The sequence below is a fragment of the Protopterus annectens genome, chromosome 5.part0, assembly GCF_019279795.1.
Source record: "Protopterus annectens isolate FY-2018-M chromosome 5.part0, PAN1.0, whole genome shotgun sequence".
NCBI classification, from domain to species: domain Eukaryota; kingdom Metazoa; phylum Chordata; order Ceratodontiformes; family Protopteridae; genus Protopterus; species Protopterus annectens.
In genome coordinates, this window is record NC_056735.1 from 1,722,910,534 (window position 1) to 1,722,932,948 (window position 22,415).

General features: G+C 36.1%; 1 protein-coding gene across 5 annotated transcripts in view; it reads left to right on the forward strand.

Moving 5' to 3' along the window:
- Positions 1 to 22,415, forward strand: part of STXBP5L (syntaxin binding protein 5L) — a 4,174,867-nt gene that overhangs the window by 1,550,022 nt on the left and 2,602,430 nt on the right. For all 5 annotated transcript variants that reach the window (XM_044071514.1, XM_044071515.1, XM_044071517.1 and 2 more), the window contains exon 3: positions 11,389 to 11,470. In XM_044071514.1, coding sequence (XP_043927449.1) covers positions 11,389 to 11,470 — 82 coding nt within the window. The remainder of the gene's footprint in view (positions 1 to 11,388; positions 11,471 to 22,415) is intronic.

Genomic DNA, 22,415 nt, shown 5'->3' on the forward strand with positions numbered 1-22,415 from the left:
GGTAGCACGTATTTTAGCTGGTGAGGATATTATTAACACTCAGCATGGTGAAAATAGGATTAATCGAACCAGTAGTTCTGTCGAGAACTGCTTACCCTCTATGGCCAACTTTTTGGGTAAGAAAGACTTTTTTGCTGTATCTAACAGTGGTGAACATAACCATGTCAATATGGGTACTCCTGCATCTACGTTTTTAGACAATTTAAATGATTTTGACAGCAAATTGTTTCGCTGTAGGAAGCTGCAATTGGAAGTAGCGTATTTACAACAATGCATGTCAAATAAAGTTGTGCCAAAGAGTTTAAGACAATGGCGTTACCCTGCAGGCCTTCTCAAAGATTCTACCTATCATAAAGAACTATTGCACTTGTTTGACAAACAAGGGTTTGAGTTTTTAGCATCCTTAGTTAATTTCTATGAAGCAGATATTGTCACCTTAAAACAAGAGTTGGAAATTTTGGAAAGATGCTTGGTGCAGGACAATGATTTTGGAAGGTACAAATATGACTATTTAAGAATTTTTTCCAGCATTGATGCATCAATTTCCAAACTAGTCTCACATAAAAAACGTAAGATGGATAGAGATATTGTTGACTATTCTAATAACAAAGCTTATCCCCCTCCCCCTTCAGGTTGGGCTTCTAAACTAAATGGTGATGCCTCTACTAATATTTCAAACTCAGATGATTAAAGATCAAAATAATACCATTCCTTCCGAGAGGCAAGACCAAAACACAAGTAAGGGAAATAATAACAACCAGGATTTTCCCAAGGACTCACAAGTGTCCAACAATGCCAACATGAAATCCAACAACAGGAGGCAACCACAGAGGAAGAGGAGAGCCAATCAGAGGAGGAGGTGATCACACGCCTAAATACTGGACCGAGTATAAGTAAATCTTCCAACAGTGACTTTAAAATTTATAATTATACAGTCTTAGCTGTTGAGCCTCCTCTAATTGAGTTTTTTTCTCGAGGGTTAACATTTGTACCAGAAAAAAGATGTGATCTAGTGAAAATGTTATTAGATTTTAAGTTGTATGTATGCAACCTAAATTTAGCAGCAATTTTAGGGAATACACCAGGGTTGTTGAACCCTTTGAGGGTGTCTAGTGTCTTTAATCCTCTGATTTCTGGTGCACTCGGCATTTTTGAAAGAATGTGTGAACTTGATTTCAGGCAAATGTTTGGTAAGAAGAAAAAAACTAACACTAACTTTAGAAGTAATATATCCAAATATGAATTGGATTTTATCACACTTCTGAATGAATGCCGAGTGAGAATTATGAAACCAGATAAGGGCGGAGGCCTTGTCTTCATGGATATAAGCACTTATGAGGACAAAGCAATCAGATGGTATGATATGGTAGCAAGTGAACATGAAGAAAACAATATAATAAAAAAGAGAAACACTAGACTTATCTCTTTCTTGGAGAGTAGTACTGATGGTGACACCCTTCAGTACCTAACCATAACAGCATAAAGACCATACAATTTTTTTTGGCACAAAAAATACATAAATCTTTTTGACCCTCCACTAAGACCCATTGTACAATTTGTTAAAACCATACATCAACAAAGAAATGCAAATTTGTAGGGATTCATGGGCTTTTTTGGAGAATCTTAACAATATTGAATTCAACTCTGATTTAATATTCCTGGTTGTAGATGTAAAAGACTTTTACACAGTAATTCCACATCAGGAGGGAATTGAATGGACATGTGATTTTCTGTTAGAGAGGAAGGCATCCAATGAAGTAATAAACCTAGTAGATGTTTTGTTGGAAATGGTGTTGAAAAATAACTTTCTGCTTTTTAAAAATCAAATTTATTTGCAGAAGGCAGGCATAGCAATGGGCCAATAGTGTTATGGCCCATTGGGAGCATAAACATCTCTTAAACTGTGTGACTGTTAATCACATTAATCGCTTGGTACACTAGGTACCAAGATGACATGTGTTTCATCGGAAAGGTTCACCAGATGTTATACCTGAATTTATGGATTATATTTACAACAAGTTTCCAATTTATATCATACACAATAGGGTTCGAGGAAATGAACTTCTTAGATGTTAAAATAGTTAAGGATACCCCTAATAACAAATTCAAGTCTTACATTTACAGAAAACCCACACATTCAAATAGCTACCTACACTTTACTAGATGCCACCCTTTTCACCAGAAACAGCAAGGATGATTTTTGTTCATTTTGTCTGATGAAGGTTCACAATTCACTTGTATTAAAAGCCCGTGTTTGGTTCTTCTCAACTGCTTCCTTGCCTTTTGTGTTTTTACCAGTTTTCTACTTGAATTTGTGTTTTTGTTGATCCCAAGTACTTAAACTCATCCACCTTCGCCACCTCTACTCCCTGCATCCTCACCATTCATCTATCCTCCCTCTCATTCACACACATATATTCTGTCTTAGTCCTGCTGACCTTCATTTCTCTTCTCTCTAGAGCATATCTCCACCTCTCCAGGATCTCCTCCACCTGTTCCCTACTCTCACTACATATCACAATGTCATCTGCAAACATCATAGTCCACAGGGACTCCTGTCTGATCTCATCTGTCAACCTGTCCATCACCATTGCAAATAAGAAAGGGCTCAGAGCTGATCCTTGATGTAATCCCTCCTTCACCTTAAACACATCCGTCACTCCCACCGCAGACCTCACCGCTGTCACACTATCCTCATACATATCCTGTACCACTCTTACATACTTCTCTGACACTCCCGACTACCACAACTCTTCTCTAGGCACCCTGTCATATGCTTTCTCTAAATACACAAAGACACAATGCAGCTTCTTCTGACCTTCGCTGTACTTCTCCATCAACACTCTCAGAGCAAACATTGCATCTGTAGTGCTCTTTCCTGGCATGAAACCATACTGCTGATCAATAATCATCACCTCCCCTCCTAACCTAGCTTCCACTACTCTTTCCCATAACTTCATGCTGTGACTGACCAGTTTAATCCCTCTGTAGTTACTACAGCTCTGCACATCACCGTTATTCTTAAAAATCGGTAACAAAACACTTTTTCTCCATTCCTCTGGCATCCTCTCACTTTCCAAGATTTCATTAAATAATCTGGTTAAAAACTCCACTGTCATTTCACCTAAACACCTCCATGCTTCCACAGGTATGTCATCAGGACCAACAGCCTTTCCATTCTTCATCCTCTTCATAGCTATCCTTACTTCCTCCTTGCTAATCCACTGCACTTCATGATTCACTATCTGTACATCATCCAACCTTCTCTCCCTCTCATTCTCTTCATTCATCAACCCTTCAAAGTATTCTTTCCATCTCCTCAACACACTCTCCTCGCTTGTGAGTATGTTTCCCTTATTATCCTTTATCACCCTTACCTGCTTCACATCTTTACTAGCTTGGTCCCTCTGTTTAGCCAATCAGTACAGGTCCCTTTCTCCCGCCTTAGTGTCCAACCTTTTATACAACTCTTCATATGCCTTACCCTTCGCCACCTCTCTCTTTGCCATGCACCTCATCTCCTTATACTCTTGTCTACTTTCTTCATCTCTTTGAAAATCCCACTTCTTCTTTGCCAACCTCTTTCTCTGTATACTCTCCTGTACTTCTCCATTCCACCACCAGGTCTCCTTGTCCTCCTTCCTCTTTCCAGATGTCACACCAAGCACCTTTCTAGCCATCTCTCTTACTAGCTCTGCTGTAGTTACCCAGCTATTCGGTAACTCTTCACTGCCACCCAGTGCCTGTCTTAACTCTTCCTGAACATCACCTCACAATTACCCTTTTTCAATTTCCACCATTTGATCCTTGGTGCTGCCCTCACACTCATCCTCCTCTTCTTGATCACCAATGTCATCTTACAAACCACCATCCTATGCTGCCTAACTACACTTTCCCCTGCCACCACTTTACAGTCTCCAATCTCTTTCAGACTGGCCCTTCTACATAAGATATAATCCACCTGTGTGCATCTTCCTCCACTCTTGTACATCACCCTATGCTCCTCCCTCTTGTTAAAATACGTATTCATCACAGCCAAGTCCATCCTTTTCGCAAAATCCACTACCATCTGACCTTCTGCATTCCTTTGCTTAACACCATACCTACCCATCACTTCCTAATCCCCTCTGTTCCCTTCACCAACATGCCCATTGAAATCTGCTCCAATCACCAGTCTCTCGCCCTTGGGTACAGTCATCTCCACTTCATCCAACTCGCTCCAAAATTTTTCTTTCTCATCCATCACACACCCAACTTGTGGAGCATATGCACTAACAACATTCATCATTACACCATCAATTTTCAGCTTCATAAACATCACTCTATCTGACACTCTTTTCACCTCCAAAACACTCTTAGCATACTGTTCCTTCAGGATAATGCCTATGCCATTTCTCCTCCCATCCACACCATGATAGAACAATTTGAAACCACCTCCAATACACCTAGCCTTGCTCCCCTTCCATCTGGTCTCTTGCACACACAATATACCAACCTTCCTTCAGTCCATCATATCAGCTAGCTCTCTACCTATACCAGTCATACTGCCAACATTCAAAGTTCTGATCCTCACTATCACAGTCCTCACCTTTACCTGCCTTCAGGCATGCATCCCCCCTCTTCTCCTCCTTTGGCTAACAGTAGCTCAATTTCCACCAGAATCCTGCTGGCCAACAGTACTGGTTGTGGTCGTTGTTAACCCGGGCCTCGACCAATCTGGTATGTATTTCTGTACTGTTGTCTGCATGTGTGATTTGGCAAAATTTTATGCCGGATGCCCCTCCTGATGCAACCCTCCCCAATTATCCGGGCTTGGGACCGGCACAAAGAAATGCACTGGCTTGTGCATCCCCATATTAAATGAATTATGAATTGGGTCTCATTCACCCGACCGGGGGATCTGTGATTTATAAACTTAATTATGCACCTGCCAATACATGATACAGGCAAGGAAAACTAACCAATTAGATTTATAAATAGGTTACATGCATAGTAGAAAACTATTGAAAGCCACCCAGGCCTCACATTCTGTAATACAGCTATCCTGCATCAGTCTTCACAATCTCATGTGCAGCATTTTAATTAACAAAGTAGTATCTCAGTTTACAGTTAGAATTTTCCCCACCACTATTTTCATCTGCATCAATGGCTAATAAAACAAAACTAAAAAAATCATAAATTAAATCCGTCACCTTATTCACTTGACATCCATTTCTGAACAACATCCAATACTCAAAAAATGTAATCATTTTTGTGTCTTCCTGGGAGCAGTCTTTTATACCAGCAGTTTTTTTTTTAATTTACTGCTCTTCAACTTCTGTTGTACTTCTAACACATATTCCAAACACATATTCCAGAAATATTAAAATATCAGATGATACTAGATCAGCTGTTTTTCGCAAAGCATATTGTTTGTGTGGTTAGCACAATGCCAAAAGTGCTACCTACCCTATATATGAACATGAAACAAGGGACACAGCTGAGGAACTGGGACATGATGCAACTATCCTATACTAGAACACTTTTATTGAAAAATCACAGTTGTGAGAGCAGTATGGAACAATACTAATATAAGCACTAATCCAACATCCCAACACTGCACTCATTTATTCTAATGCTGAACAGATATTTCTAAGTTAAAAAACACACAACAAGCAGGGAATTACATCCAACTCTGTGTATGTTATGGAGAAATAATCGACCACACAGGGGTGCATATACCAAAATTCAGACATACTCTCATGCCCAAATGCACACATACATGGACATGCACACACACACACACACACACACACACACACACACACACACACACACACACACACACACACACACACACACACAGCACATATTTTACTATGTACGCCTCAGATGTCCTATTGTGATCTATCAAATAAATAGTCAAATAATACCACCAGTAGATTATTTCATGTCATTGCTGTCAACTACATACAATGCAAATGATTTTAACTACATGCACAGAAGTATTTGCTTTTAACACAAACACACAAACACACACACACACACACACACACACACACACATACAAGCATACACACCCTTAGATTATTTGGCAGCTTTGAATATTGTAAAGAATATCTGGGCCTCTTAGGGCAGTTATGAAAAGGGTAGGGTTAGTGGATATGTGGGGAGTGTTGAAAAAAACAGGAAAGAGAGGCAACAGGTCAGTAGGCATTTTTATTTATAGGGCAACTACAGGAGAAATGAGGGATATTAGTTTGGCAGAATGGAAGCTGTCAGACTGCATACGGTAATTAGAGATTGACAAGCTGATTCAAATGTGGATAAGAGATGGGTGTGGATGCCAGGGCACTAGTGGGATATAATGGCAGGTTCAGTGGATGCTAGGAACAGTAAAATATTTCAGGAAAATGATAGTGAAAGGGAGGATGCCAGGAGATAAAGTCAGAAGGAAATCTAGATTAATAGTATGGTAGGAAATGAAAAGGAGGTAGAAGGTCAGATGAGAGGATTGGAAGAGATATTGCATAAACTGCAGGAAAGGGATACAGCAAATTAATATCATGTTGTAGACAATTCAAAGATGAAGATGGAGCTGGCTACAAGGTAAGGGAAATGTTGGGGGACAGTGGGCAGTGGACATAAAATTATTTTGTTGAAAATTGAAGATCAGAAAGAAAAAGAATGGACAAAAGGAATTAAGAGTGAAGAGGGGGGTGGTCATAGCACAAGTGAGACAAGTGAAGAGTTTAAGAAACTGTATGTATGTTGATCAGATAAGTGTTCATTTGGGGTTTGTAGGGGGAGTGGCCTACAAAAGTGCCCCATATATCGAGAGAGAGGATATGAGCAGAGATTTGGGGGTGGGGGAAATGTTTGCTGTAATATTATATTTAAAGAATGGGAAAGCAGGGCACCTGGATGATGTCACCATAGATTTTTATAAGGAGATTGGGTTACAGGTAAAAGAAAGGACAACAAAGGTGTTTATCAACATTCTGAATAAGAAGTCATGCCTGAATCCATGTGCAAAGCAATGGTAATGATCTTATACAAGAGAAAGGGGGAATAAAATGATCCAGATAATTATAAGCCACTTTCTCTGGGTAATGCTAATGCTGAAATATTTATTAGAGTTTTGGCAAAATCATTTTAACAATGTTTATCAAGTATAACTAGGGAAGAGACACAACTCACATTATTTCCCTGGCTCCTGTGCAATTAGTTACTGAAGCTGTGGGCATGGCGCTGTATGCTCCTTCATGCCCATACTGAATGTGTGACAGCTATATGTGTCTAGCACTGCATTTTGCTTCAGCCATGTGTCTCCAGCCAAATGAACCACATGGAAATGGATAGCCACCTTGCAGCCTAAACCCAAAAAGGATCTAATGAAAGAAACTGTAGTAGCAGTTACCCATCGTATGTCTTAACCAACCAGTAGATGACTTCTGGCCTACCCTTTGGACCCCCATCTGTAAAGAATGCCAGACCCTGCTAGTAACTTCTGAAGATGACATACCTAGTATCACTCCGCTCAGGTCCATCTTCCCTGCACCACCACATGACAGCCATTTTCCATACCTATAATGAAGTATCTTACCAATAAGATGCTTCAGTCAAACCAACAGATGACTGTTTGTCTACACTTTGAGTATCTCTTCACAGTCAGAAACATCAGCACTGTCTGGCAACAGAGTCCTTTACAGCGGTGCTAGGAACAGGATAAAGTGGCCTATAAAAGGAAGATAGAAGGTCATGTTACCAACAAGGACCCATGATGACTAAGGTAAGGTATTCAGCACATCACCAATCATAAAACCAGTAACCATAAAGCTGTTGATGGAAATGCTTGATGACAGAGGAACTTAATTATTTCTTCACCCATTTTGAGGTGGAACCAGCAGTCTCACGCCATCTATACAAGCCTCCTACAAACACATCTTCACAGTACAAGAGCATGATGTAAAGCATGTGCTCAAAGCAGATAATCCAAGAAAGGCTGCTGGCTCTGATGAAGTGACTGGATGGGTGTCGAAGGAATGTGGGGACCAACTCTGTGGGGTCTTCACAAAGATTTTCAACCTGTCTCTGTCTATATCTACTATTCTATCTTGTCTGAAGTGAACTATGATTATTCCACTGCTAAAGAAACCTGCCATCATTAGTCTCAAAGACTACTATACAGTGGCACTAAATCCAGTCATCATGAAGTGTTTTGAACAACTGGTTCTGTGACAAATTAAGGACTGTGTCCCATTTATCTTGGATACACACCAGTATGCTTAAAGAGCAAATAGGTCTATGGAAGATGCCATCTCCACTGCCTTTACACTGCACTTTGTCATCTTGACCAGCAGGGGAGCTATGTGAGGATGCTCTTTGTAGACTTTAACTAGGCTTTTGACACAGTTATCCTGGATAGACTGATAACTAAACTCACTGGCATATGACTTTCAGAACCTACCTGACACTGGATTAAACACTTTTTGACTAACCATCCTCAGATGGTTAGGCTAGGCCCATAGCTCTCCTCCACTTTCAGGCAAAACACTGGTGTCCCATATGGCTGTGTGCTGAGCCCCCTTCTGTATACTCTTTACACCCACGACTGTGTCTCTCTCATTATACTAATACCATCATTAAGTTTGTGGATGACACCACAGTGGTTGGCCTTATTTCAGGAGGAGATGAGACTGCATGTAGGGATGAAATTCAAATACTGGCTACATGGTGTATTGAGAACAACCTTGCCCTGAACACTGACTAAACAAAAAAACTCATAATAGATAGAGTTCCAGAGGCACAATGCAGATCACAAATCTATATATATCAATGGAGACTGTGTGGAAAGCGTGCCTGCCTTCATGTTTCTAGGTGTACATGTGGCAGAAGATCTCTCTTGGTCCATAAATACTACAGAGACAGTCAAAAAGGCACAGCAGAGACTTCATTTCATGAGGATCCTCAGGAAAAACAACCTGTAGGAGAATCTAGTGGTGTCTTTTTACCACAGTTTTGTTGAAAGTGTGCTGACATACTGCATGCATTTCATGTGGTATGTCAACAGCTTGGCAGCAGACAAAAAGGCCATTCAAAGAATTATTAAATCTGCCTGGAAAAACATTGGCTGCTTACTGCTCTCTTTCTCTCTCTCTCTCTCTCTCTCTCTCTCTGGAGGAACTTTTCAGCTCTTGATGTCTCAGCAGGGCAACCAACATTTTAAAAGTCCCTTTTCACCCTGGACATCACCTGTTTCTGCTGTTGCCTTCTAGCAGACGGTTCAGGTCCATTCCATCTTGGGCAAGCAAACTTAAGAACAGTTTCTATCCCAGAGCCACACATGAACTAAGCAATGCTAAATACTCACATTGATTACAGATATTAGCCATTTGCACTATAAGGTGTATGTTCACATTCCTGGGCACTTCCCTTTATTCTTTTCACGTGCAATATACCCACGTGCAATAAGTTAGCTGTTTACTGCAGTGCATTGTATTATAGTGTATTGTTTGGTATTATATCATATTGTATTGTATTCTCTTATTTATTCATGTTCATTATATGTGAATGCACCTTAGCACTATTGCTACAAATTTTGTTGTGCTTCTGCAATGACATTAAAGGAATCTTATATTATATTATGTTGGAACATGTCTGTATATTAGAAAAGCATTATTTTTGTAGCTCTGATTTTAGAAAAGGGAAATTTTTAACAAGGGACAAGTACGTTCAAGGTAGGTAGTCTGTATATTATAGCAGTTATGGACTATATTTCTTTTGTAAAAAAATGTGGTATAGCTTACTAAGCATCTGAAAATTCATGTTTTTCATTTGTATTCAATGGAGTTACCAACTGACTGCTCAGAATCAAAACACATATTGATAAATTATTAGTACATACTGTTCTCCTACGCATCCCTGCTTTATTTGTATTATTACCATTGTCTGACACTTCTGTTTAAGAACATAATTCATGATGAGTTCTATGGCTGTATCTAATTAAAAACACTGTATAATATGAGTTGGATATCAAAAGAAATAATGAAAAAAAGCATTTGAATGCTGAAAATGAAAATAACATTATTAAACAGCATCATTTCTAACAAAGACATTTCTATGTAGACTTAAACCACCAAATACAAAGGTAAGAAATGAAAAATGTTCTGAAGTATTGAAAAGTATCATTACCATTTTTGTATTGCTTTCAGGAGTGTGCTAGTTCTGACTGAGATAAAGTGCTCATCCAGCATTTCTTTTTGCGCTAAGAGGTATTCCGTATTGTCAGTGTATCAGTTATGTAATGACATATGCACTGCATACACAAGTATGGCTTGTTCAGAAACACTGTGCCCTAGAGTTTCCATTCACTAGGTTTGCTACAAAGATGTTAGTACATTTTTTGTGATTAAACAAATTGCTTTGTTTAGTTGTCAGTGGGTTAGTGGTATATAGCAGCAGCTGGAGTGCATCTTTGTCAGAGTCGGAGTAATAAAGTGGAAACAATCATTTTCACTAGGAATGTCATCATCAGTTATTTTGTGTTTCTGTAGGCTCACTTGGCCATTAAGCTTCCCCTTTATTGGCCTATGAGATCCATTTATTTGCTTCAGGAGCATGCGCTCATTGGCTCATTCATTCCCCTTGGATTAAGAGTCAAGCAGAATGAGTGGTGAATTTTGACTTTTTTATTTATGCTCTTCCGCTCTCACTTCTGTTAGAGTGCTTATGTTGTAGTCTGTATGTGTCCTTCCATGAATGCCATCTTCCCTTTTCTTGCAAGCACACTCATCATAAGTCTTCCCCGTGGATCAGTTGTGGTCCCTCTCACTGAACATGTCTGAAGAACACCTACCTCCCATATGCCAAATTTTCTAGCACCTGCACAATTAGTCATACTCAAGTCAATGTGTGCAAAAGTCAGTGATTTATCCTTGTAATACATGTAACTATGTGAAATCATAGCATCTGTTATAAATTTTAACAAGACAAGCTCTTGTTTATTTTCTTTTAAACAGCCTTTGTTAACAACATCATAGACTATTTTTATAGCTTCATAAGTGAATACTGAGCTAGCTGCCCTGATGGGCCATTTTAAGCCTAGCAAATTGTCCAAGGTTAGACTCAAACTCTGCACCATATGTTTATAAGGTGAAAACTTTAGCCATTATGTCAAAACCATTTACTGTAGTTACTTAAGTTAAAATTATTTTTTCTCTGAAAAGCTGGGATTACATTATAAGATTTCAAAAATTACTATTGAATGCATTTATTTTTCTCAAAGTAACATGCATACATATAATTGCACATATGTAGAAGGATATGATTTCTTTTGATCATTGCTGTGATATAATTACTTGCAGGCATAAAAAAAATGTCATGTTCCTTGACTTACTGTTACCACAGATTGGGGAGACCTGGAGTCGATTGTTATTGCCAACATGATAGTGGTGCTACAGTGTTACAGCTTCAGTTTTTAATTAACGAGGTAAGATCCATAAAATTTATGTGACATTTTTATTTAATGTGATGAAAACAACAGAGATAAGATGGGCTATTACATCTATTTCCAAACAGTTGATATGTTCTAAACAGCATGATAAACAAGGACAATTGTATGTAAAATACCTTACGAACCATACTTAACATGGGGAGCTTGCTAACTTCCCCTACCCTGTTGGTAAAACACTGAATGAAGTTTAATAGAATGCATATTAAAGTTACAAAACAAGTATATTTAATTAAGCTTTGCTTAATGTTAGATTGCTTTTAATGTACGGGGGGGGGACGATATCTTTTCTGTAGATTTATAATACAGATTTTTTTTATTTGATTCACTTTGCAGAATAATAAAAGCCTTAATTACAGAATTTTCCTTGTGGGTACTAGTATGAGGAAAAGGGCAGGGCACTTTCTAATCAATTCAGTCTTAGAAGTCATGAGCTACACAGTTCCCCCTTCTTTTTTTTTTTTGTTCTCCTTTTTTTCTTAAATGTTTTAAGCTACAGAGAAAGGAAAAGAAAACAATATCAGTCAACCAACCAATCATTTAATTTCTAATGCATGCTATCACAATCCCAAAGTGCCAAATGGTAGGAGCAGAAAGAGTAATAGGAGAATCGTCCATGGTTCAACCAGTGGTATATAAAAGTAATCTATAACTCGCAGAACAAACTGATAGAGTTTGAACTCATAATTTAGGTACCCATGTGCCATATTAATTGGTAACTTGAAGTTAATCAAAGTAGGCTAATTCCTTATTTAACAGTAATTAATTTTCTAAAACAACAAATAACTAGAGAAGATTTCAGTTAAGAATGAAAGTGTGATTCTTTTTGAATACTTTAGAAAGTTCCAAAAGTTTTTATTTACTTCAGAAAAAATCCAGCTGGGTTAACAAAGTCTAGAGTCATAAAGCAAACCAACATTCCAGAGCCAAAAAATCCCTAATTGGAAGACAGGGCTTCAATGAATCTTTTAGACAAACATAAGCTGAATCATGCCAGGGCTTATATCTGAGTACCAGATTCTTGAAAACCACTGCAACAGAAAGAACATATGGGTCTAGGACGCATGCTCGACTAAGCATATGTCCGAATCACAAAACATCGAACACACATACACTAAAGTGCTTAACATCGAAAAGTGCTTCCATGTACCAGTGAGGATGGGTTTTCTGTAGGAAGCTATCAATTCAGAAAACAGCCATTTCTTCTAACAGAGATAGTTTGATGGGTTAGGTTCCTTTTTATTACCCCTGCACATGTCCCATTCCCATCTATGGGATTGGTATGCAATGGAGTGTGTGATTGATCTGCATGCATCTACATGTGATACAATCCATTCTTGCCACCCCTAGCTATAGCATAACCTTTGTTGCCTATTCCCTAGCAGTTATATGACAACAGCTTGCCTAGGAAACACATGTCCCTGACAGGCCTCCCAAAGGTAGGTGAACAGACCTAAACCTTATCATTTCTATCTTCTCACAAGCAAGCCAAAACAAATGCCAGAGCTATACAGTGAACTCCAGTCACCTGGGTGATAGGGCTTTACCCCTTTATGCAAGTTGTGCTAACACCAGAGAAGAAATAATATATGAAGGGCATTGGGATCTAGTTATTAACCAGGCAGCAGCCTTCAGAACCACCTAAATTTGGTGTAAATCACCAGTAGTGAGTTTCAACTACAAGAGATTACAGTAGTCAGGTTGTGATGAGACAAGAACATGGATAACAGCAACACAGTCCTTTGCAAGAAGTAGATGCTTAAATTTGAAGATATTCTTTAGATGAAAAGAGGTAGACACCTAATCATGAAGAAAGACTTTATGATGAGACAACTCCCCCATATCACTTACCTTATTTCCTTAAAACAAAGCACTACCTCCAGGTGAAACTGTTGGTTCAAATTACAAAATAGTTGAACTACAACTCCATCAGTCTTAGATGATTTAAACATGAATAATATTCATCAGTGCATTTCAAAATGTCTGCAAGGGAAGCTTTCAGTGTACCAACAGGAATATCAGAAGAGGGGATAAATGAAGTATAATTACAAATATCATTAGTATAACTGTGACAGCTCATACTATACCATTAAATGTTGCAACCTAATGAAATTATCTAAGCAACAGACAACAATGGCCGTGAAATAGATCCACAGGGAAATCCACTATTCAGGGTTTTTTTTTCCAGCAGAGATACAGAAATCACTCTCTGAATTCTTTCTATCAACAAGGAGTAAAATCAAAGTAATATCTGTTCATTTAGATGGCAAAAATATGTAGATGGTGAACAAGATTCTCATGACCAAGAGAACCAATTGCCAAAAATGGATAATCAATCAGTAATACAGAACACAGTCTATGGTCTCTGATCATATGAATGTCATTCATGGCACTAACAAACATACAAGAAAAAAGAGAAAAATGAGTTCTGCAAATGCCATACAGAGCCATTTATTGATAAAATCAAAACACAAAGCTTGCGGGTATTAAAATCCTTCCTCAGTGCTAAAAAACACTAAAATAAATAAACTTCATTTTTATAATACATTCAATTAACCTATTTAACAAGCCCACCAATCAAAATAACCAAGACACAATCAGCTTCCTTAAAGTTACAGCTAACATAGCATTATCTAAGACACATTTGTTTCACACACACACACACACACACACACACACACACATCTCAGCACCTATTCCTTTGACAAGTTCTTCCCACCAACATTAAGGAAAAAATGAATATAAATGTTGTACATTACACTCTGATTGTACATTGCACTGTGCTTGTTCACTGGAATTCATATACATTGTTTTTTCTATGTAACTAGTCTGAACTATTTTGTTACTGCTTACATTTTTTTCCATAATAAATCTTTCTTGTTATATTATTTTCAAACACAAATAAGAACAAAAATATATAATATATTCACAAATCAAGCATTAACTATATCACTAATAACCACACTCTATATATACATATTACAAGAGATCCTTGTATAACACAGTTAAATAAAAAAAAATAAGAATAAAAAAATGTAAATAGACAGTTGATTACTAAATTCTATTTTTATTTTGTGGGTTTAATAGTAATTTATGAGCCAATATATGTTTTGTTGCTAGAACTCTAAAGTTCTGCTATGAAGTTTTAGATGGGTCTAACCAATTTGAAGCTATATAAAGCTTCATTAATAGAAAAATATTAATATATATAATAATTTGTGATTTAGGGATCTCTCTCGGGGGAATATGCAGAATCATAAATTTCCATGATAACGTTGTACGCTGGTAACCCACCTTTTGAAGTTGGATCTTAAGGGAATTCCAAAGTTTGAAAATACATTTACAACTCCAGAACATATGAAGAAGATCAGCTGGTTGATTCTTACAGTATGGACATGTTGGTGAATTTTTGGGATTAAATTTATGCAGGGTAAGACGTGTATAATATGCATTGTTCCAAATCATCAACTGGGTATATATTAATTTTTGAAGAGAAGTAGATTTGATGGTCAAGTCAATTGCTTTTAACATATTACTTCTATCTGTCAGTAAGATTTTCTCTTCCCAGTAGTATGATAACAAAATTTTATCATGAAATTAAAATTCTTTAATTAATTGATTTGCTGTCGTGATATATTTAAGATCCTGTTGGAGAGCTTGCCACAACAAAGACCATCTATTAATAGCCTCTTCTTTTGGTTTAAAACTTTTAAAATAGCTTATAGTGAGTTCTCTAATTTGTCTCAGAATAACCAGATAATTTTTAGGTAAGTTAAGTTCTTGTCTTATTTGGTTGGCCGAACTGTCAAGATGTATATATATATCAATCAAAGTTAGATTAACTATCAATGGAAACTTGTTGAGATCAATTAGTTGATTATTCAATTTTAAATTAGGATTCTTATGAAAGGGTTGAAAAACCATCATATGTTGAACCAAATCTAATAAATGAAATTAATTATGTAAAGAGTATATTCGTTTTGATGTGTTCAATAATCCCATAGAATTTCAATGTATCCTTACCTAAAAAAAGTATTGCTTTAGGATTGATATTTAACTTTAGAATATATTTATAATTCAGAACTACACAAGGTGGTGTCCACTTAGTATTATTTATATCATAATTGGCAATTCTTAAAATTCTATTAGAATTTACAATTAAATAATACATTTCAAAATTAGGTAATTCCAGTCCTCCTCTGTTTTTGGGGTCATTAATTTATCATAAGATATCCTGGTTTTCTTTGGTTCCCAAATGAATTTAGCCAATTCTTTATGAATCAGTTTAAAAAACAACTTCAAAAGTAATAAATTGGCTGACCTAAAAATATGCAGTAATCGTGGTAATATGTTCATTTTGATAATTGAAACTTTTGCTAATATTGGCAGTCGTAAATTTTTCCATCTCCCAAAATCAGAAATTATTTGTTCCCAGATTGCTTTAATATTATTATTATAAAAGTCTTTATTATCAGTAGAGAACTCAATACCTAGATATTTAATATTTTCTTTAAATGATACCTGTCCCACTAAGGGCAATAACGAAAAGGGTTTAGGTGTCTTTAAAGAGAAGATATTGTTTTTTTTTCAAGTTAATTTTATAATTAGACATTTTTGAGAACTCATTAACAGCCTTCAATAATTTTTCAGTATCTGATAATGGAGATGCACAATAAATGCTAAGATCGTCAGCAAAAGCTGCCATTAATATTTTAGTTCCATAAATTATTGGGACATTATGATAAACATTTTGTTTAATATATAAAACAATGGTTCAAGATAGATATTAAATAATAAAGGGGACAAAGGGCAACCCTGGCGTGTTCCAGTCTTAATCTGTATTCTTTTAGAGAAGTTTTTATTAATATACAATGTAGTATAGGGATTACTATATAATATTTGTAACATTTGGACAAACTCATGTGATATATTAAAATATGGTAAAAGATCAAAAAAGAAATTTGTATCAACCCTATCAAAGGCTTTCTGGACATCAATTATAAGGGCATAAATATTTAAATTATTTTGCTTAGCATGCTCTAACATAGTATGTAATGTGAGTGTATTATCACTGGTTTGTCTACCTGCCATAAAACCAGTCTGTTCTTAATGATATGAGTCATGATTCTCTTCAGTCTAGATACTATAATAGAGGTTAGAATTTTCATGTCTACATTTATTAATGATATCGGTCTATAATTACCCGTATTTTGAGGATCCGAATTGGATTTATGTATAAAAATAGTTTTTGAGGTGTTAAGGTGTGGATCATTAATTCTATTCCTAATTATGTAGTTAAACACAACTGAAAGTATCTTACCGAAAATATCTGCAAATTTTTATAAAATTCCACTGTCAAGCCATCAGGACCTGGTGATTTATGTGATTTCATATGCTGAATTACATATACTATTTCTTCTTCAGATATCGGTTTAACCAAGTCATTTTGAATGTCCTCTCCTATTGTTGGAAACTTAATTGACTGTAGAAATTGTTCATAATTCCTGTTAGGGGTCATATCCTTTTGTCCAGCATAAATATTAGTGTATATTTTCTCAAAGATATTAAGAACCTCCTCAGTTTTAGAATATATTTTATTATTAAATTGTATTTCCGAAATCTGCACGATTGGTTTTGTTTGATTAATGATCCTAGCTAACGTTCTCAATGGTGTTTGAACATGACTGACATACCTCACTAACGTCTTGTACTCTTGAAATGTTAATCTACTATTCTGAAGTAAAAAGAGATCCTTTTGACATTTAATCAGTTCCTTCTCTGTTTTCTCATTAAAATCTCTAATCAGTTCTCGATCAAGTAATTTAATTTTTATTTCTAAAGTTTGAATATCTTTGTTTAATATCTTTTTATAATAAGATGCTTTTTGCAAACGTGTCCCTCTTATTTGAGCTTTAACTGTTGCCCATTCAATATCCGGGGCAAATTGTTGTTTCCCTAAACCAATCAATAAGTCTTTCAGGTACTTTGTAATTTCCAGTATTATATCCTCCTTATTCAATAGATTTGGATTAAGAGACCAATTATAACCTCTTTGTCTCGAAGTATCTTTTACCCCCTTAGTAAAACTCAACGAAATTTTAGAATGGTCTAATATATAACGGGCATGTACCATAACTGTAGGTTCTAGATTGATCAATACTCTTGAAATCAGGAAGAAATCAATTCTGGACCACATTTTATGACATGGGGAATAAAAGGTAAAATTGCTTGTACTATTATCGTTATTCAGATAGTGAAATGGATCATATAATTGAAAGTCTTCTTTAAGATCATTCAGTGCTAATAGAGCATGCTTGTTAAATGCTCTTTGTGGACAAGATCTATCCAACTTCGGATTCTGGTAGGTATTCCAATCACCTCCAACAATTACATAATATCTATCAAATTGTGTTAAAATTGAATATAGTGATGCTATAAATAGTTGTTGGTCATTACAGGGAGCATATATATTTAAAAGTAAAATAGGTTTATCAAATAAGGTAGACAAAAGAATAACATAGCACCACCGTCCATTTTTATCTGTATTAGAATCTAATATCTTTTCCTTGTATTGATCTTTAATAATTATGGCTACCCCAGCACTATTTGACTTACCTTCAGATACTACTACTTCTCTAATCCATTTCTTTTTTTTAACATCACCCCATTGATCATTCATTAAATATGTTTCTTGGAGTAGGATAAACCACGCCTTAGCCTGCAACAATACATGTAACACCAGTTTCCTCTTCTTCAAGTTCTGGAGCCTTTAACGTTCCATGAATCTACTTTCCACATTTCAAAGATTCACTGTAAGATGACAGTTTTGGAGAGAGAGCATGGAAAAAAACAAAAAACAGTAAATTCAAAACCATACGTAATCTGGAAGCAATCCTTATATCCCTTCCTAAACCAGTGCATACCCACTCAAACCCCGAACCAGGAGATGAATAGGTCCTGTATAATATAAAATGACAAAGGGTTTAAAAGAAACAACAGATATAAAAACACCACAATGTAAAATTTCACACATGTATCACAATTAAGACCTATAAAACCTAACTTCACTACGACAAAGCCTAAACTAAACATTCCCTAACAAACACTGCCATAAACTACATCTCTTTGGTTAATTACTATTTAAACAAATCAAATAAAAAATGTAACAGTAGTACATGTAAAAAGAATAAAGTAAAAAAAATAATGCATTTTCAGTAGGTTATAATAATGCACTTTCACTATAATAATGCACTTTCAGTTGGATTAGCTATCTATACATAAACCACATGCATTAAAAGAGAGAAGAGAAAGAGAAAAAAAAATACATACTAATATATAACCCTATATTAAAGCAAATAGACAGCAAATTTATTAATATCCTTTGTTATACATTCACCTTATACTAGTTTCATAATAAAGCAAGCTTCTAACTAAATAAAATAATGAAGATAACACAAAACATTAAAAACTATGCTGACAGGTTAAATAAACATTGTTAAATCCCTGCACCCTCTCTAAATAATATAACTGCAAAATGTTGACTGAAAGTTAATAAATGAAGTTCTTAACAAGTTCCTATGTGCTTAAATTACTATAGAACAGTGTTATTTAATGTTAAATAAGCAAGAGAGTGTTTAAAACAGTTCTCTTTGGTTTTCCAAACCAGGAAGTCCTGTAAAATGCTCGCGACGGGGGACCACTTTTGCAGACGGACTCCCAGAAGTGCCACAACGAAATCTACACCCTCAACAGTATTTTAAGCACTTCCTGTCTTCCTCCTCATTGAAAACAGTTCGTAGAAGCCATAAAATGTCAGGAAACAAGTGCAGGAGATCAAGATAAGGAAAAGCAAACAGTTTTATTGCTCAGGAATAGGCCTAAGCTTCACAAACGCAAACAAAAGATTACCCAGTCCTCGAAGCACAGTAAAGATAGCAGCATGCCAGTCCCAGCAAAAGTTCAATTCAAGTCTCTGATGCAGGTAAAGCCTTGAAAATTTTAAGAAACAGATTTCTTGCCTCATTTTTGGTGTAAACAGAATGTTTAGCCCCATCCACTGTGCATATAAGCATATTAGGATATTTCAGTTGAAACTTCATTTGTTTGTCAATAAGAAATTTGCAGTAAGGAGACAGAGACTGTCTAGCCTGTCTGATCTGTATAGGTAAATCCTGTGTCAGAGATATTTTATTGTTTTTCCACATAATATAGCCTCCACCTTGTTTTGCAGTAATAAGTATTCTATTTATATCTTGATAATTAAGCAGTTTAACATACACAGTTCTAGGAAAATTAGATGCTTGTACCTCTCTCAAAGCTCTGTGTGCTCTTTCCACGATGATTTGTTTCACAGTATCAGAATCATTTAAAAGCACTGCAAATATTTGTAGTATGGATGGAATCAGTTCATTATACTGAATGGATTCAGGAATCCCTCTGACAATGATATTGTTTCTCCTGGATCTTGCTTCTAGGTCTGTAAGCTTACTTTGTATAGCCTGTATATCCACATCTTGCAGATGAGTTTTTTTTTTTTCCAGTAAAACTAATCTGTCCTCAGTATCAGAAATTCGAGCCTCCGTCTTATCCATTCTTTCCAGCAACTGAGTACATGAAATTCCAAATGATTGTATTTGACAAGTCAGTTCTTTTAAAGCTTCTTGTATAGGCAGAAGTGCAGTTTTGATATCCTCCATATTTAAAGCTTGATCAGCTTTAGTTTTAGTCCCTAGTTTCTGTTGTTCCTGTGCTTTAGTAATTTTTTGTCATTTAGTAGTCATATCTTTTTCTGGTGATTGCAATTCCGATAATTTTGTTTTAGTCATAGTTATAGCCATGCTTTTGTCTTCTTTTGACATCTTATTGGAACATAAAAAGTTGCAAAATAAAAAGCACACGGTTCCTTTGTGTATTCCTCTCTGCAGAGCTAGCTAATCTGTTGTAATCCAATGAAATATATTCCTTTTTTCCGGTTTTTCTTCTCAATCCAGGATAAATAAGTATAGTTAGAGTACGTTTATCGAAGTTTTGATGTTGAAAACTTTGTAGTATCCACTCAGGATTTTGATTTCATCAGGTTAAATGGAGAGCTGCAGTTCAGCAGTGTTCACAGAACGGCAGCCATCTTTGAATCCACTGCTTACATTTTTGTAGTTTTGTTTGTGAAATGTTGTGTATTTCATTCAGGCTGAGCCTGAAATTGGTGAGTATTGATTCTGAGAACTGTTTTTCATTTGATTGATACTGACCTGGGCTCCATTCATAGTTGAAAATGTTTGCAAGACCAGCACTTACCTTGTTATCAAATAAATAATCAGAGTAATTACCCCACACAGCATTCTTTTTTCATTTAATCCTAACTGTATTTTCACTGATTTCAAATCAAGTTCTGCATTTTAATGTTTTTCTTACAGTTTAGATGGTTGTTGTTACATAGATTTCCATTTAAAATCTAAATAAATATCCTTCCATACAAGAGACCTTTTCCTGGTGGATCATGTCAGATTGGAAGGCCATTTGTCAATGTACATAGCTTTTGTTTTTAGTTTAACATTGAATCGCAAGAAGCTGTCTTACTATATTAAGTATTTTGTTTGCTTGCATTTCTTATTTTGCCTCACTGTCATAATCTAATTGCTATGAGTGGTACTATACATTAAGGTAAACTGTCAAAATGCCTAGTGAGTATTAATAAATGTTTATTTCAGTATGCCCTCTGATTAAAAACAACTGAGCACTACACCATTGTCACTGGCTGAATGTGCAAAAACATGTCCTGTATAGGTTGCACACTTCTGAGTTCCTTGTCCTGTTCTAATGTCAATCATAGCGGGAAGCAATCGCATGAAAAAATTATAATAGGTTCCAGATTTTTGGTTCAGATGGTAATCCTTCATAGTCCGTGACTACAGAGAAAAGCTGTTTATTTGGCATCCAACATATGATTGCTAAGCTACATGAGAGGCTGTGGATAGTCACCAAGATAGGTAAGTTGCGTGGATTTCTTAGATTCAGTGAAGTGCTTCTACAGAGTGGCATTTGCTTTTATCTGTCTTCATTCTAAATCATATACTTCAGTTCTGCAGTAAATGACAAATCAGTATTGAAGTAAGTTTACAAATATGTAGCTTCTTGATTTTCCTATGCGTTTAAAAAATGTTAAGAGCTTAGTCTGTCACTAAGGTGTTATTTTATTAGGTGTGCTTCTATCCTGATCCAGTTGTTCTGATTCCGCTGAAACAATGTAAATACAGAATTACAGGGAACTTGATGATTTAGGTCCATAGGTAAGTTCTAGACCATCAGACTGCAGACTTTTACATGGCTATCAAAATAAATAAACAAATATTTTATAATTCCCTCTAGCCCCAAGGAAGGCAAGACAAGACAGACTGGGGAGAATTTGAGGTTGTCTATCCAATAAACTCATTTACATTGAAGGTTACAAAGGTGCTAGTCTGGCTGAACATACTGGATGCTTGTTCCAGAGATGAGGGATGCACAGGGATGTGAATCTGTCACACCAACATGTCTTTATTTGCTGATGAAGCATCAGTTCCTTTAATCATGTTTTTGATGTACTGTTTGTTCTAGTGAAGGATATGGAGGCCAAAGTGTGTTGGATCTTTCATGTCTGGAAAGGCTAGAGGCAGATCATCATGAGGGAGTCTATAAGACACCGAGTATAGAGAGAAGGATAAGAAGTCTATCCAAATAACTAAGATTGTTGATGCCACTGATCTTTTTAGTAACAAATCTCTTAGGTCTCTCAAGCTGGGTAATATGTTCTGACAAATACATGTCAAAAAGTACATTACTTTCAATAATGGGTTTGCCAAGATATGAGTAAATAAGATTTCCTTGGCTCTAATGGAGATGCTTTTGAAATTAGATGAGCCAACAGAAGGCTTTCTGAACTACTATA